Source organism: Littorina saxatilis, unplaced genomic scaffold (assembly GCF_037325665.1).
Source record: "Littorina saxatilis isolate snail1 unplaced genomic scaffold, US_GU_Lsax_2.0 scaffold_677, whole genome shotgun sequence".
Classification (NCBI taxonomy): domain Eukaryota; kingdom Metazoa; phylum Mollusca; class Gastropoda; order Littorinimorpha; family Littorinidae; genus Littorina; species Littorina saxatilis.
Window position 1 is genome coordinate 37,904 of NW_027126045.1, and position 19,138 is coordinate 57,041.

Here is a 19,138-nt window from a genome sequence, read left to right on the forward strand (position 1 = left end):
AATAATAACAACAAATCGTCGCTTAAGCTTGTACATGTAATGACGAACAACAGAATATATGCTTTATTTATTCAAGAAAAAGGGGGGGGGGGGAAGCGTATTGAACATATAGAAGAAATTGTCTCTTTGCATATAAGCTTACTTGATGTATTTTATTTGAAATGAACATTGTTTCTGAGAATTTGTCATAGCAATACGAGACAAACGTCTGACGGTCAGCGAGATGTAGTTTTATACTTACTCTTTCAGGAAAAACGAAGGTGAGATAGAAAAAGAAGAGACAACATCACAGGGCTACACCTTGGTATTCACGTGCCGCCAAGAAGCTCTTGGGGACGTGGTCAACAAACTCAACATCATCAAGCAAAGCGTCAACTCTACGACGGTCGACCTGAATGAAAAGTTTTCAGTATACGCAGGTAAAAGGCAAAAGCTATAACACTAGTCGGATATAACACTACTTTTGTTTGCCTCGAAAGACAGTTCGTACGGTTCGCGAAGTCGGTAGCGATCTCGACCAATAGCCCAGTAAGGTCGGGGTTCAAATCTTTCAGCAAGCATCGAAATGTGTGTTTTATTTTATTTTTACTTTCATTTCTTCTCTTTTATTCCTTAACTCTATTCAGAGTGACGATTGGGTGATATGTTGACCCGAACAACCCTGAAGCTGGCAAGCTCGTCATCGGCTCCCTAATTTACGACACTATCATCATACTACAAACAGAGTAGTTGTTAACATGTCCCAGATGTATAAATAAGTACAGGTTACATGCCGAGTCTCAGTGATTATTAAAAATAATGGTCGAAGTTTGCGGATCATGAAAAATGCGAGCTTTAGCGAGCTTTTTCATGACCGCGAACTGAGACCATTATTTTTTATAATCACTGAGACGAGGTGTGTAACCTCTTTATTCCTCCTTTCTTCAGTTATTCAAAGAAAAGAGGAGTTTTTTTGGGAAAGTTTGATCGAATCCTATTCACTCAACCAGTCAACCTGCGCAGGCGATCGATTAATGCGCGGTTGTATAGTTCCGTGCAAATCATTCCATTCTGTTAACACTTCTTTTCAGTTTTCCTATTTTGGACTAAAATCAAGTACACAGATATGCTGTTATTCTGCTGTGGCGGCAAAGGCAGATATTGTGTGTTCTGTATATGTTTTGGTATCGCTTAGGATAATGTTCTTTCGTCAAATGGGACTAGCAGACGAACTTTTGCACCCGTGTTCCAACGTTAAAAACTGTATGAAGTTCAGTTTTCTGGGGAAAATAGTGTATGAAACCGCTTTATGTTGTTTAAATTGATGAGATGTGTGCATTTGGTTGCGTGTGATCTGTTTATTAAATGAAATATTGTTGAAAACTGACCGTCGGATTGCAGTCTGTTGTCGAAGAAACTGAGTGAAAAGAAATTTGAAAGGGGAACTACTCTTGTCGCTAGACAAAGTATGAGAGTTACTTGCCTTGGGAATTTGCTTGTGATGAACGTTTGTGCACAGCAGATCTAGATTCAGAAAACAACCAAACTCATGGATTTTATATGGAGATTCATGTGTTCAAGCCTGTAGTTGTTAATTTAAATGCGGTATGTTTGTATTGTTTGCTCCAGAGATGTATACTTCGTACATTAGAGCGTTCGGAACTTTTCAGTCGCAAAAGTAGTACCGACGCAGAACATTGCGCTATCGAGGATTCAGGCTGTTGCTGGGTCGTTATTTGTTTGGTTGCTGGGTGTTTATCGAAAAATAACTAGCTCTACAAGATTACAGAGGTAAAGAAGCAGAGGGGAGAATAAGTTCTGTTTACTTCTCTATCCCTTCTAACTCGTTCCTCCTTCACACAGTGAGCGAGAGATTCGAAACAACAAACCTGTACCAACAAAACGAATTACCATTCAGGCATTGTTGATCTGGTTTGATCTTAATTCTTTTTGGCACCAACCAGACCGTGCCTTAGTTGTCAACGGTCTACTGAACATGGGAAAAGACACTTTCTGTGCTCAACTCGGACGGAAACTGCAGAAGGAACGACTTAACAGCATGGGCAACTTCAGGCTGCCGAAACGATGTGATCTACCACCGTTTGGGTATGAATTTGACATAATCACGTAGGCGTGTTGCCAAGTTTATAAAATCAGAAACAAAAATGACATTGAAGAATATTGCACTGAGACTAGTGCGATGGTTGCTTTTGACAAAGGTAAAACGATGTTTACATTTTCTCTTTACAAATATTAAACGAGACAATATCTATTTATCAACGACTCTTGCGCAAGTATGATTATGATTAAGGGTGAGCATATAACAATAACAATGTTAAAACAAGATTCAAAAGTGTATGTCTTGTAGTGTGAAGACTTACAGAATATGTTTTTTCAATGAACTTTCTGAAAAGTATTACTGCAGGTAGTTCGCCTTGAACAAGTGCAAACACGGATGCTTACAAACAAACAAAGTCATAAAGATTCATCCAAACAAAGACAAAAACTAACAAACAAAACAGCTAAAACAAATAAAAGTGAATTAACGTGCTTCACACATTGCACAGAGAATATGTGGTTTCTACGTACGGTGTAATGTAACCATGCATCTTTTAACTGGCAAGGTCCGTCGACGGATGGCAGCGGATGTCAAAATCTACCGCTTCAAGACGAGGGTTTGAGTTCACCTCTTGTGAACCGGTCAGTTGCCATTCCCAACCCTTTTACCGGATCAAGTGCAACACAAACATCACTGTTCAAGCAGGCGATATCACCATGCAAAAGGTAAGCCTGCGATTGGAAACTCTTATAATAATAATAATAATAACGGGCATTTATAAAGCGCCTTATCAGAAGTTCAAAGCGCGTGACAACAATACATGTAAACAACAATTCATACAATCACTGTCAGATTCAAACAACACATCATGCACATCTCACATCCCCAGACTCCATTCTAAGGAACTATCCGTAATGTTGTTGGAACAAGTGGGTTTTCAAATTGGACTTAAAAGATGAAATGGATGGAGAGTGACGTAATTGAAAGGGGAGTGAATTCCATAACTGAGGTCCATAATACGAAAACGTGCGGAAGCCATGAGCCTTGCGTTTAAAGCGACCTTGACGGAGAAGTCGAGCATCATCAGAAGAACGAAGGGTGCGAGAGGGAGTGTAGAGGGAGACCAGTTCAGAAAGATAGGCAGGTGCCGATTCAGAGATGATATTGTAGCAGAAGCAGGCAGCTTTATACCTAATACGTTCAGATACAGGAAGCCAGTGAAGTTCTTTCATGAGAGGAGTGCAGGGTTGTCGATGCTGTGCTCTGCAAATGAGACGTGCAGCAGAGTGTTGTACTTTTTGCAAGGGTTGGAGAGTGGAGTCAGCAGGGCAGCCTATGAGAAGGAAGTTGCAGTAATCTAATCTTGCAAACAAGATCAAGATAAATCATTCAGAGTTTGTTGATAGATGAATTGTTCAATCAATATTTAGTTAAATAATTGATTAATCGTGTGATCGATCAATTGATGAAATCATTGATTGATTCTATCTTGACTTCAGGTCGATGTTGCGGTGTGTCCTGTGACGCGTGATTTGAATCTCCACAAGACTAAATTTGGCATCGACTTCCTGAAAACATGTCCACAACTGCAAAAGGTTGAAACAAAACGGCAAATGGGAAAGTAATGTAGTGATGTAGAATTAATTATGCCTGGAAGTAAAACCTTGTGCTTGTCGTTATTTTTTTTATTTTTCCATTCGTTAGGTCATGTGTTACCTAGGAAACTTTTTTTTTTTTTAATGCTTAACCATGTGGTTCTTTTCAACACTCAACAAGACTGTAAAAACTTGTGTATCGATAAAAGGAGGTAATGCCATGTGTGAATACCAACATTTTGACAATTCAAAAGTTATAAATCCCACTTAAAAAAAGCAATGTTGTGTTGCACGCCAAAATAGTGAAGATGAATATTAACAATACAAAATTGTGTTTATCGTACTTACTTGCCGTGACGTTTCAGAAACTGAAAAAAAGTGCTGAACAAATCAACACTGGGACGGATCCTTGTGTGATTATCGTTCCGTTGACAGAAGAAAAGACTCAGCCTGGTACTGTTCTGTCTGCTTCTGCAATCTACAGTGTGGTACTGCATGAGGCCTTCAAGGATGACCCTGACAAGGTTACTGACGTAAGATTAATTTTACGTTCGACGCTACTTGACTTATGAGAGCAAAATTCAGCATACAAATCGTTAAGTTTCATTAAAATCGAGTAGTCGAGTTAGTAAACAAGGATTTGAAACCTTTGTTGTTGTTTTTATTATGTTCTGTGTGTATCGGCGTCTGTGGTTATATTGACGTATGGCACTATCTGCCCTGTCTTAACGTTTACTGTCAAAATACTTCAAAACTGTGCAGTTATTTGTTCCTTTTACGGATCTGAAGTTGACAACAAGCTCTATATTTTGGTACAAAAAGCAACCTTCCAAAACATAACTTGACTTTCAATATTTGTGTCCGTTTTTGATGTCTCACCTTTTGGCACCGAGCCATTAGACATTTGAAACTTCTGGCCTCATCACAGAAACGTTTATCGCTTTTCTCAGCGGTAAACTCCACCCTTATCGTTGGCATGGTGCACTTTATCACATGGCCATCCTATCTGTCGTCATTATGTTTATTTGTTTGTTTATTTGTTGCTTAACGTCCAGCCGACTACGCAGAGCCATATCAGGACGAGGAAGGGGGGGATGAAGGGGGCCACTTGTCAAGCGATTCCTGTTTACAAATGCACTAACCCATTACTTGTGTCCCAGCAGGCTTTAGTAAAACTAAATTAATACCTACTGGAAGATTACCAGTTTCCAGTATGTTAAAATAGGCTTAACCTATCTACTGCTGGACTTACATCAGAACACTAACAGATTAAACTATACATGAATCGCGAGACAAGCGGCAAGAGAAGAGATTTTTGGAAAAAATACAGGTGAATGAGCAAGAAGGCAGAAAAAAGAAAAGAATTCATGAAGAAAAAGAGAGCATGACAGGAAAGAGGAACCAAAAATCTACCTAACAGCAAACTAGAAAGCTCCTGCGGTTCCAAAAACAGGAGGGGCTTTTAATTTCATAACCGCAGTGGGGCGGGATCGTCATTATGAAATTACCATAACTCATCTAGGCCAGTATCAACTTATGATGGATGGATGGAGCCCTCTTATATTTTCAAAGGCCATTGTTTTTCTAATGTTTGTGCTATTTAAGCCAAAACAGTAATCAAGACAGACCTAACGGTGTTTATGTTTATTTTTCTCTATAGCTTGTACAGCAACTAACGAAGCACATCCTCAACCTGGCATTAAAAGACGGAATGAAGTCTATCGTCTTTCCGCCCATGGGGGTTGGCAGACGATTCCAGTACAACGAAGAGGTTGTTGCCAGGGCCATGGCGGCAGCTTTCTCAGAGTTCCTGCAGACCAACCCAAACTCTCTGCAAGTAAGATAAGATAGGATACGGGAGTAAATAACCCTTTTTCTACCTTTTTTTGCACCTAGATCTCAACCTAACAATGAATATATATTTTCTTTTAAAAGTAACAATTACAGTTAAATCATCAACATTATTAACACATAGGTTTACTTTTGTTTTTATTAATTAACATACAACAGAATAATTGAGTGTCGGTTGTTTTAGAGGACAGGTGTGGCCTGACGGGTTATTAATAGGATGTTGTATCTCCCAAAATGGAACTAGCATTTTTCCCGCGTGACATTCGTTACATTGTAACCATTCCAGCTTTCAAGAAAGCTTTAAAACCCCATCTGTTCAATCTGTATACAGAGTAAATGCCTAAACAAAAATGTCTCCAGACATTGCTGTACAACATCTGTGTGTGTGTGTGTGTGTGTGTGTGTGTGTGTGTGTGTGTGTTTATGTATGTGTGTGTGTGTGTGTGTTTGTGTGTGTGTGTATGTGTGTGTGTGTGTGTATGTGTGTGTGTGTGTGTGTGTGTGTGTGTGTGTGTGTGTGTGTGTGTACACAAATGTGACATTGTGAACTGTATATTTATTTATAATCCTCGGGACTGCTTCACATGTTTTTCATATAAGTCGTATTTTGCATGTGATAAATGCTAAATATTTTTCATGAGGATTGTATACATGCTTTCAACAAATAATGTTTTGTTGTTATTGTGTTTGACTGATTCCGAATAATTTTCACAGAAGACGTTATTGTGTATTATTATCATTCTAGTGCCCTTTATGGCTATGTGACCAATCAGGACTGATTCTAGGTGACCTGTTAAATGTTATAACGTTCAAGGCGGGACCCTTTTTGTATAACGCATTAAAAATCACCACGACAAAATAAAAATTAATATAAAAAACATCAGGGTGAATTGTTCTACTGAATGTCACTTTTTGACATTTTTCTCATGCAATTTACTGTGTAAAATGTGCTAAAAAGCAAATTCTGTCGGTGGGAGGGAAATAGAATGGCAAGTAAGTTTAATACTGAGTAAAGGGAAGCAACTCTTTTTGGTGCTGTCAGTAGCAGACTACACCTATGTGCTTTTGGCAACATGGCAAACAAACCTGCCATCAATCAAGAAGATCTAAAAAAAACCTATACGCATCAAAATTCATGTCTCCCAACACCCCCACTGGCCTTTTGAACAAGGTTCAGTTTGATGTCCGGTTTTATTTTTTTAGACGGGGCCTGGAAAACTTTGAAAAAATGACGAAAGACACCTTCGAAGTGAAGATGGATCAAACAACAGGGAAACAATACGTAATCAAACGGTTTGATGAACTTACCAAGAATCACAGAGCTGGAGACGAAGAACTTGTGACTGGAGTCATGCCAGAGACTGGGGACAGCAGCTGTCCAGTCAGTGTACAGCTACAACAAGTACCTGTCTCTGCTAAATCCAAAGTGTGAGCATCTTTGGCAATTCCCTGTCAACACGTTCCATGGAGATGACGAAACATGGTATGACAGCAGACCCATGGGCGTCCACACTATGAAGAAGTGAGCTGTGTCAATTGTCGCAGATATAGATCTACACAAACCACAGCGTGCGAGCGACGGGTGCAACACTACTCGCAGACAAGAACTTCAGTCCAATTGACATTATCAGTGTCACCGGTCACAAAACTGTTAGATCTAACTCCCTGCAACCGTACCAAAAACATCCACCGCCAAAAAACTAGAGATGGCAGCTGCTATGTCGTCCCAGCTCACAGAGAATAGGCAGTTGGCACTGCTCCCAAGTCATACTTCGCGGGGAGAACCAGCCAAAACTTCGACGTGAAGCAGAATCGAACGCGGTCGTCTCGTTGCATCGGCGACTGTCACAAGCCAGCAGACGATCCGACAGGACGTGGAACTCAGCAACGACGAGGTAGCAGCTCTTTTCGACCCGGAATACGAACCTGCCATGCCTCCAACGAGACCAAATCCGCCAATGTTCCATCACTGTGACCTCTCGCATGCAACGATCAACATTCAATTCCACCGACATTTAACCGCATTCAACTGCGCATGCGCAACACAAATGTGCAACATTTGAGATGGCTCTTCCGAGAACTGTCCGTTCCAATTTCGGACTTTCTGTTTGTTAGCATTTTCGAGTCTGTGTTCTGGTTTTTTGTTGTTGTTGAGTGTTTTTATGATACTATGCACAGAAAAGAAGGGACACATTGTGAATTAAACTTTTTGGGAAAGATTACTTGAAAGCTGAAAGTGTGCTGGATGTTTGTTTTGTTTGCTCTGTTTACCTTGTAACCAACCAAGCCAAAATGGCGACACTTTACTTGCAGGGTCGCTTCGGGTATTATGTTTGTTACCACGCACGGATAATAAAACCGTTATTACTAATATGCTGACTGTTAGCAAATGATAACAAGACATGTCTCGAAAACGCTATCAAAATTCGCCTAAAGGCTCATTTTGATATCTTTTTTCTCGACATGTCTTGTTATCATTTGCTAACAGTCAGCATATTAGAAATAACTCATATTGATAGTGTGTATTGTAATTCGATTGCAGCTTGATATTGGAACACACGGAGAGCAAGTATTATGTGGTCCGCGCTATATAAGTTCTCATTATTATCATATCAAGTTTTAGATCTCCTCCGTTGGACTTAAGTCGTTCCTTGTCTTTTACTATGTGTCTTTTATGGTGCTTGTGTGTGTGTGTGTGTGTGTGTGTGTGTGTCTGTGTGTGTGTGTGTCTGTGTCTGTATGTCTGTGCGTCTGTGTGCCTGTGTGTTTGTGTGTGGAGAGAGAGAGAGAGAGAGAGAGAGAGAGAGAGAGAGAGAGAGAGAGAGAGAGAATACAAATTATAGTTGTTTGGCTACTTCAGAAAAAAAAGAAACGCCCTCATTTCCACCACGTCTTCCGTGTGCAGAATATCATCGTAGCCGCGAAAGATCGTGGGGTGGCGTCCCGGTTTGCTGAAATGGCGAAGCAGACGGATCTGTGCATAGTGTTAAAACCATGCATTCCAGAACGGACTGTGTACAGTGATGCAGAAGTTTGTGGCTCTTGCGTGGACCCGGGTTTGTTTTAATAGTATGGGCAGTAAGGGTCAAAAAGAAGGTTTATACTGCACTATTGAGTAACTGCATGGCAACTAGTTTTCAGTTTGTATAAGAATTTAAAAACAAGAAAGGTATGTTGTTGAAACGTTGAATTTGACAACACAAAACAAAACAAAACGTTCACAAACATATCGACCCAACAATCTTTTAAGTGTACAGACAAGCAATAGGTAGACACAACTTAGCTTAACGAAATGTGAGGCTGCTTGTTAGAAAGTCACAAGGAATGAATCTTTGATAAAATGACGAAATAATTGACCTAGTATAACAAATTTGAAATGACGTAGTATGTTTATAAATATTATAAACAAATCTCCTGACATTCTGTTTTGTTAATATTTCACATTATATAAATAAATATAACACACTTACTACCCATACTATTAAAAAATAATCATTTGTATAGATATAATATAAATAATATATGTATTAATTAAATGGAACGTTGGCAGTACATTTGTTTTTGGATTTTTCAGTTTGCATATCCATTATTTCGGCATTATTAGCGTCAACAACTCATTGTATGTGATACATGATCACTATATATTTGGGCACAACACAAGTTGACCCTTTTCGCTTGAGTATATTGCGCGGTTTTAAAGAAAGGTCGCGATCATCACATAAATGCAAATGCCTAATTAAAAGTCGCGTTCGTCGGCCAACAAGTTATGGCATAATTTTAAAGGTATTATACCTTTGAGCCCAACACTAAAATGGACAAAGCGATTTCTCTATCGGAGGAAAACAAGTTTTCAAGACATGTGTTTCTTGAGGTTCAGTAGTAAACTGAACAAAGAAAGTGTCAGATACCAAGAATTGTAGAACTTTTTGTTGAATGCAAGGCCTTCTTGACAAATTGTTGTATAGCGGCGTAATAGCGGTCAATTTTGTAAAGTCAACACGACGGGTATGTTTTTACAACTGCCACAGTAAGGAAGTAAAGTCAACACGACGGGTATGTTTTTACAACTGCCACAGTAAAGAATACATAATAACCCCCAGTTACAGTTATATATAGTTTCTCATAAACAAAGCCAACTAACAACATGATATCCCTATTGACCAAGTACTACAAACCACGCAGGGAATGCAACTATGTATTTATTAAATAGTTTCAGATTTCCTTGAAACACGGACCAAACCGTTCGAAGCTCAGATTGTCACCCCAAAGGGTCTCAACATACAGGTGGTTATTGATGTACTGATGAAGGAGCTACGGACAACTTTCCTCTGGCACGAAACTGTCAAGGACGTCGAGAATTTTCAGAAACTTTCTTCTGACATCCACCAGAGAATACGGTCGAAAGCTAAGAAAAAAGATGTGCTCCTGAGTATGACAGACAAGGGTGAGTTAAACATGACGACTAAAACTGACGTAGACACAAGGCACACTTTGTTATTTGTCATTTTAAGCTTAATCCTTATCAAATTATCTTTATCAATGTTGTGCTTTTTTATTCAGTATGTATGATTGTAAATTGGTCTACTACAAAAGAAATTATTCCAAAGTTCCTAAGAATGTTTTGTTGTATCTATAATCGAACCTTCCATAAACTAAGCATTCTTTGTTATTTGATTCTTAATCTTTTTCTGAGTTCTGCCTGACTTGTTTGAATTTAAGTTGTCTTGCGTGTAGTGTATGTGTGTGTGTGTGTGTGTGTGTGTGTGTGTGTGTGTGTGTGTGTGTGTGTCTGTCTGTCTGTCTGTCTGTGTCTGTCTCTGTGTCTCTATATGTGTGTCAGTGTGTGTGTGTGTGTGTGTATGTGTGTGTGTCTATGTGTGTGTGTGTGTCTGTGTCTATGTGTGTGTGTGTGTATCTGTGTCTGTGTCTGTGTCTGTGTGTTTGAAATATAGAGGTAGCTCGATGGGGTCTTAATTTATTATCATGTGTATTTATATACGTCCATTACAACGACCATTAGGTCGACCTTTTTGTGAATAACCTGTCCATAATTAAGTGTTTCATAAACTAACTTTTTGTTTAGAGGCTTAATCTTTGGTCATATCCACCTGAGGTTATCTTTGGTGGTTAAAAATGTAATGCCGAAGTTTCTGGCTTTGCTGAAATGCAGTATGATTTGTATGAAGAACGTCTGAGTTGGGTTGTCTAAATACAAGATAGCTGTGCCCTTACTTGACAATGTTGTAAAAGTTATATTGTATTCAACAAAAATCAAACAACAAAGGCTTATAAACTTCATGAGTGCAAACCTATATTTGTGTTACCTTTTAACTGACTCATTACATTTGCATGTCAATTTGAAAAACAAAGTGAACAACTGCACATAGAACACCAAAGATGGCCAATTTATGATTAGTATGCGACCAATTCAGTGGAGCGATGGTCGTATCCCATCCCTAATTTAATTTGTACAGAAAGCTATGTGTGTTTTATATAGAGAGAATAGTGACATTATTCATGATTGTGATTTAATAATGAATGAATTACAAGCATATTATCAAAACCTATATTCCTTTCTGGACCAACATGTAATACATGATGATATTGATCAGAATGTACAGGATCTTGTATTGTCAGAGTCAGAACAGAGCGCATTGGAGGGTCTAATTACATTTGACGAATTGAAAACCGCAGTAAAACAGTTGAATAATGATAAAAGTCTGGAGGAGGATGGTTATACAGCAGAGTTTTTTCCAGGATTTGGGCCACCTTATGTTAAGATCACACAATTTTTGGATTTTGGAAAGGAAAGATATCAGTGACTCAGTGTTAATGTATTATTGAATGTATTCCTGAAGATGGTAAAGATAAATGATGTTTGAAGAATTGGAGATCAATTACATTGTTAAATACAATGTGATAGCATCATCTTGTATAGCTGACAGAATTAAGACTGTTTTGTCGAAACTTATTCATGGGGATCAGACTGGTTTTCCTAAGGGGCGATTTATTGGACAAAACCCATTCGACTGTTATACGACATGTTATCGTATTGAAAAAAGTAATATACCAGGTCTGCTTTTCATGGTCGACTTTGCGAAGGCGTTCGATAGTATCTTATTGAAAAATCCCTAAAAAAAACCAAAAACTTTTGGAATGACATACAGAGGTGGATTTTTTCTTGTTATTGTAGTAACAAGTCCTGCGTGAATGTGAATGTTCAGTTTTCCAAATGGTTCAGTGTAGAACGTGGTACCAGGCAGAGGGATCCCATATTGCCATATTTATACTTTCTGTGGGCAGAGATTTTGTCTATTATGATTCGCCAGGTTCGAGATAGAGAGATTCTCCTTACGCAGTTAAAGGATGACACAACCTTCTTTCTAGATGGTATCAAAGAATCTTACTGTGCCTGCATTACAGTGTTGAAACATTTTGCATTATTATCTGGACTTACAATAAATTATGATAATTCTACTGCTATGTAGATAGGGTCGTATAAAAAATAATCGTATTTATGCCAGAATTAAATTTGAAGTGGAATCCAACTGTATTTAGAGTGCTCGGCATACATTTTTCAGTGAATATGGAGGAAATAGTGCATATTCATTATAAAAAGTGGCTGCAGGAAAGTTTTTCACATTGTGCACAGTTGATTTTATCAAAGGAATTTATTATCTTTGGTTATAAAGAGGCTATACATACAGATAGGGTTTTTGATATGTCTTGCTGGTAGCAAAATATCAGCTGTACACCGCAAGACTGAAAGACATTTTGCCACACATTGACATTTAAAAAAAATAGTACAACAACGATTAAGAATAGAAAAATATAACGCCTTAATTAGTAGCAATACTGAACAATTGTATGCAGAATGAAACCATTATGTGGAACATCTTTAATTGATCCTGTTTCGTTTTTTTCTAGTTTGTCTCCTATTATAATTGTCCAGTTTAAATGCCTTCTCTGCCCACAAAGAATTTTGTTTGTTTGATTTGAACCTGTATTTAATAACGATTATTCAGCCAAGTTTGTTTTCGCATTGCGGGAATATAATATTGTCATATTATGTGAGGAACGGATAACAGATAACTGTAAGGTCGATGTGATCTACTTAGATTTGACAGCTCGAGTCAACAGTAAACGTGGCTCCTGTCACTTACACATGCCACTTGGTGAACACTTAATTAAGGGATTACCATCACTAACGGAAAGTGATTCATTTCAGGACTGCGCATTTGTGGACAAAAGGATAAGGTGCGTGAAGTCCAGCTTCTGATACGTGACAAGATGTACAACTTAGTCGTCCAGCAGAGCAAACAGGGGAGGGGAAAACGACAGGAGCTGGGACTTCCCATGAACACGGATAGTTTGCCAGCGTACTGGAAGGTCAGGCTAGAAGCAAATATTTTGAATTTGAAGAAGAAGAAAAAATACACTGCCGTCACACAAAAGCAGGTTCTTTATTCTAACGCCCTTATGCACACCAAGATACGTTTTCTAGAAGAATTTCATGGCATCAGCGTTTGCATGTTTGGAAGAAGAAATGAGGAGAAACGTCTTGGTTCGGTTAAGTCTAGTCGAACCTCCTTTACATCTTCGCACACCATATTTTATCGTGCTGCATGTATTCTTTTATATAGGTGATGGTGCAGCTTGTTGTTCCAAAATACAGTTGTCACCATATCACCATCTTGATCATTGTACATTTCCTGAAGAGCTTTATTTAAGTCAGGAACTTACTTGGGTGTGCAGCCATGATGCGAAACACGTGCGAGCAGAACATTGCCACACATATTCTGCAAATGGCTACCAGGCAATTTGTTTGCTTTTCAACATAAAATAATAGACAAAGGGAGGCTATCTAACTGAAACCATCACAAGAGTAGAATCCCATCGGTATCAACATTGTCAGTAAATAGGCTCCGTCAGAGGCAAGAGAATCTCTCGGCTTACTGGCGTAAATAAAGCACACTAAAGGCCGATAAATTCCCGGCTGGGGAGATAAAGAGATCGAAATTACACATTGGGACCCATCACCGACGTTAAAGTTCACGCCGTATGTTGTTTGTTTGTTTGTTTTTATCACAGATGAGCCAAAAGTACGGAAATATCACGTACGAGAAGGCAATGGAAATATGGAACAAACAAGGAGTTTGCACAACTCCTGTGACCCCGGAAGAATACGCTGAAATAGAAAAGCTCGTAATGGCGACCTGGCAATGTGACAAAGTCGGACATGGCAGAGATGCACGCGACCTCACGCACAAAGCTGTAAAGGTATACATGTTTTAAAGGTTTTGTTTTAGTGGAAGATACCGGTATACGATTATGGCTTTATAAAACAGTTGTGCAACTTCTCGTTATCCGTCTTTCCCGTTTCAGTTTGTTCTGTTTACCGAAATGAAGCAACTCCCAAAGTACAAGAGGACGAATCATGGAAGATCTCTTAGACAACCGAAACCTGTGCATATTTAGCGATATGCAATTTGTTGCTGCTACCAATTTAGGAACAACACATTCCCGTACAGCTTACCTTTCTGTGTGTATAGGTGTTGAACATACAGCGACTTGAAAATCCAGAGCTGTGGAGGCTGTATAGCCAGAAGCGAGAAATGCTGTTCAACGGACTGGTTGATCATCACAATGGGGCGGGACCTGCTGTCTGCACTCCCGTGGAAAATCTGTCTGGATCCAGGGGACCTGTCCAAACTTCGGAGAACATCGAAAAAACCGGTCTTCTCAATCAAGACGTGTACCCACAGGTACTGTGTGACCGCGCTCTATGTGTACAAACAAAGAAGGAACAAACCAACAAAAACATAAAACGAACAAACAGGCAAAAACAGCAACAAACGTACAAATTGCTCTCTTTTCTCTTTTACACAGCTAGGATACTGTAAATGTGTACTTCTTCCTTGTGCAAAATCATTGGTGTTTTCCACCGCTCAGAATCCCGTGTTCTTCGCTGGCAGGTGAATGAACATTACCTTTTCCACGGTACAAAGACAGACGTTCTTCCCAAAATCTTGAGCCAGGGACTCGACTTCCGACTTGCGACAAATACAATGTTTGGGCGAGGTGTTTACGCCGCAGAGAGCCCTACAAAGTCGGACCAATACACTGGTAAGTACAAAACTCACACAAAGACATGGACATAAAGACAGAAAGGTACAGACGTAACGAAAGACATGCATGTACACAAGCACGCGAGCGCGAGCACACATGCAAACAGTGAATCACATACATGTACACAAACAGAAGAACGCACACACCGGAATACACATTCCCTTTTTCCCTCTCTTCTCAATCGTTCTGTCTCTTTTTGTCTCTGATTTGTCTCTGTCTGTTTGTTTGTTGTCTCCTTCCGCCCCTCTGTGTCTGTCCCGTTTGTTGTATTTGTAAGTTTTACGTACAGAGAGGCGGAGACATAGTGTTGGTTCGGCCATGCTTTATTATCAAGAACCACAACTCCCCTCATATTCATACGGAGTGCTAGTGCTGTCCCTTGAACCTTTAGCTAATTGACTCACTCTAATGGAGCTATCTCTAAATGGAACATGCTAGGCTTGCCTAGCAATATACATGACATCCTCTCTTTTACAAATAAGAAAATACTTCCAGTCATTTTCTTCAACTTGGATGTACATCTAGATGTACATCTAGATTTTGAATCTTTATCTTTTACTAAATTATGTGGGCCTACATTTATTTTATTTTATTTAACACTTAGAACAGAAGCAAAACTGTTAAACTTACTCTTGTAAAACTTCACTTATAAAAAATGTTCTTATTCACACATTGAACAACTCTTAAACTTTCACACTGACAGTTTCAGCATTCATACTGACAATGGATTTGTTACACATTTACACTCTTATTACTATTCTATAATGTTTACCTACATCACCTAAAGATGGACAATGTTTTGCACTCCAATAAATATAATAAAATCTTCAAGACATTATCATTGTATCTGCATGTTTATATGATGTGAATGTTATTTTGACATGTGTTACAAACATCTTGTACATAGTCATTGTTTCAATCATTGCGTGAATGAATCTTCTGTTCATTTAGTGTCTCTGAGCAATTGAAAATAAAATCTTTCTTCAAACATTCTTTATCTCCAGCATACATTCTTATTCATATTCTGAATCTTTCTTAATCAATACTGTAAATCATAATCAATAAAAAATACAACTGAACTATTCATAACTTTCTGAAATTAAAATAGTACCATTACTCTGGTTATCATTCTCTGCTGTCTACTCCAGCATACTTTTATCATCATTACTGTTAGCTGTACCTACTCAGTTCATGTGTACTCATCACTGTATTTCTTGGGTTGTTTGACAACTCTTCCGGATCTGGTTGTTACTGCACTGTCTTTGTTTTCAACCATTTTCTTGTCATCAGTTTGTACTGGAATCTGTTCAGTTCCTATTTTCTTTTCTTTTTCTTTCTGATTTGAGTCTTTCACATTCTGATCAGTAGTTGGCATGGTAACTGTTCTGTTGGAATCACTGTCTCTGGATGCTACCTTTGTTGGTCTGAGCATTTTGCGGTTTCTTCTGTACTCTACATTCTGTTCATCTCTGACTACATAGGATCTTGGTGTAGAATGAGGAGTAACTACTTCTGCTTTCTTCCATCTGTTACCAAACTGCATCATGACTGGATCTCCTGCTCTGAGTTTTGTCAAATTTCCACTGGCTTTTCTGTCAAAGTACTCTTTCTGCTTCTTCTGGCGAGCAATCAAATCTTTGTGATTCTTCTTGTTCTGCTGTTTTCCTGGTTTCAACAGTTCTGCTCTTGTTGGGAGTGTTGTTTTCAGTTTTCTGCCTAGAAACAATTCTGCAGGTGATTTTCCTGTGTCTAATGGTGTGTTTCTGTAGTCTAGGAGTGATCTGTAAGGATCTTTAGATTTTTTCATCAGATTCTTCACTGTTTGGACCATTCTTTCTGCTTGACCGTTACCTTGAGGGTGGTAAGGGCTTGTGGTGGTATGTTTGATTTCATACTCTTTCATGAACTCTGCGAATTCAGCACTTGCAAACTGTGGTCCGTTGTCTGTGATCAACTCATCTACTATTCCAAATCTTGCAAACTGACTTTTCATGTGGCCAATGGCTGTTTTGGTGTTGAGACTGTTCAGTGTAATGACTTCTGGCCATTTGGAGTAGTAATCTACTATCAGCAAATAGTGTGTCTTGTTCAGCTCGAACAAATCTGCTGCGATCTTTGCCCATGGTCTATCTGGAATGTCCATTGGTATCATTGGTTCTTTGGAGTTAGCTCTGGAGTATTCTGCGCAAACTCTACATGCTGTGATCATGTCTTCAATCTGTGACGACATATACCTATCCAGAATACCAATTCTCTGGCCATGCTCTTGCATTTCACTATGCCTAAATATGATGAATGAATTCTTTGCAGCTGTTCTACTTGAAGCTTCTTGGGAATGACTAATCTGAGCCCTCTGAAAATCAGACCGTCTGTGTATGTAAGCTCATCTCGGAATGACCAATAAGCTCTAACTGATTCTGGCACATCTCTTCTGTTCTCTGGGAAACCCTTCAAGATGACTTTTTTTTTTATAGTTTTGTCAGTTCTACGTCATTTGCTGTTTCTCTCTGAAATTCTGCGTATTCCTCATCTGAGATGGGCAAGTGTGACCTTGGGTTGATAGCATTGATTTCTTTCTCTGGAATCAACTGTTCTTTTGTTTCTGGGAGGTACGATCTGCTGAGCGTATCTGCGACGTACATTTCTTTCCCGGGTTTGTACTTCACCTTGAGGTCATACTTCTGTAGCTGCAACATGAATCTCTGCAGACGAACAGGTGCTTTGTGTAGTGGTTTTGTAAAGATGGACTGCAATGGTTTGTGATCAGTCTCTACTTCTACCGTTCTACCATACACGTATGTGTGAAATTTCTCACATCCGTACACTACTGCAAGTGTTTCCTTCTCTATCTGCGCATAGTTCTGTTGTGTCTTTGTCAGTGCCCTTGACCCGTACGCGATCGGCTGACCTTCCTGCATGAGGCAACAACCTAATCCTGTGGATGACGCATCAACTGATAGTGTCAGAGGTTTTGCTGGGTCATAGTACCTCAGTACTGGTGCTTCCGTCACTAGCTTCTTCAGCTTCTTGAAACTCTCTTCCTCTTTCTTTGTCCACTTCCACACTGCATCTTTCTCTGTCAGTTTTCTGAGTGGTTTGCTCACATCTGCCAAGTTGGGTAAGAACTTTCCTAAGTACTGAATGAACCCTAGGAACGTCATCAGTTCTTTCTTGTTCTGAGGACTGCTCATCTTCTGAACTGCTCTGATCTTCTCTGGATCTGCTTTCAGACCTTCACCTGACAGTATGTGCCCTACATACGAGATTTCTGACTTGTGAAACTCGCACTTTGAGTCGTTGAACGTGAGACCGTACGACTTTGCTTTCTCTATGACTTTCTTCAGTCGTTTGTCATGCTCTTTTGTGTTGGATCCCGACACGACAATATCATCCATGACAGCTTCTGCGCCTTCTATGTCTTCTACCATCTGAGACATGACTCTCTGAAATACCCCACTAGCTGAAACTATTCCAAAAGGTAACCTGAGAAATCTATATCTCCCCCATGGTGTGTTGAATGTACACAGCTTGGAACTCTCTTCGTCCAACTTGAGCTGCCAATAACCAGATGTTGCATCTAGTTTAGAGAAAACTTTTGCTCCTGGCATGTTCTGAACAACTTCTTCTATCGTCTTCATTGGCTAGCGTTCTCTCTTGATAGCTTTGTTCAGATCTCTTGGATCTATGCAGATTCTTGTTTTCTTTGGCGTTTCTACCACTACCATACTGTTCACCCAGTCAGTAGGTTCTCCTTGTCTTGTGATAACACCTTCTTTTTCCATACGTTTCAGTTCACCTTTAACTTTCTTGTGTAGCGCAACTGGTATCTTTCTGGGTGGGTGTACTACTGGCTGTACATCTGGGTCAACTTTGAGATGAACCTCTCCTGGGAGACAACCTAAACCTTCAAAAGAATCTGGGTATTCTCCTTTAACATCTAGCTGAGGGTGATCTCCTTAACCTCTTCCGTCATGCTTGACTGCACTGTGTCTACTCTCTAGATTAGTCCTAATCTCTGACAAGCTTCCAGACCAAGTATCGCTGTACTATCCATCTCTGTGACATAGAATTTCACTTCATGCTCTTCTTTCTTGAACTTGCATGTCAGTTTCGTCGAACCTAGTGTCTTGATTGTATGGCCTGAATATGACGTAAGCTTGACCTTTGACTTCTCCAGTTTCTTTCCTTTGAAAGATTTGAACGTTTTCTCAGAAATGACATTGCATTTTGCTCCAGTATCTAACTGAAAATTGACTGTTTTCTCTTCTACTTCCAGTTTCTGAAACCATCCGGAATCCACTGTATTCATTTCTGCAGTGCCGATTGTACCTAACGAGTACGCTTGCACTTCATCCTCTGTGTTGCTACTGTCACTATCGTCTAGTGTGTGTACTTTGTTTCTTCTCTTTGAGCTATGTGTTTGCTCTGTTCTGGCCCTTCACATGCTCGCAAAGTGGTTTGGTTTCTTGCATTTTCTGAATTCTTTTCCTATCGCAGGACATTGCGCATCTTGTGTGTGCTTCAT

General features: G+C 39.4%; 1 protein-coding gene across 1 annotated transcript; it reads left to right on the forward strand.

The window, feature by feature from the left end:
• Positions 1-9,714: 9,714 nt before the first annotated feature.
• Positions 9,715-15,334, forward strand: LOC138954497 (uncharacterized). Its single transcript, XM_070326328.1, has 5 exons — positions 9,715-9,928; positions 12,713-12,873; positions 13,576-13,764; positions 14,037-14,249; positions 15,317-15,334. The coding sequence occupies exons 1-5, from the start codon at positions 9,787-9,789 to the stop codon at positions 15,332-15,334; spliced, it is 723 nt and encodes a 240-aa protein (XP_070182429.1). The 5' UTR covers positions 9,715-9,786.
• The last annotated feature ends 3,804 nt before the right edge of the window (positions 15,335-19,138 follow it).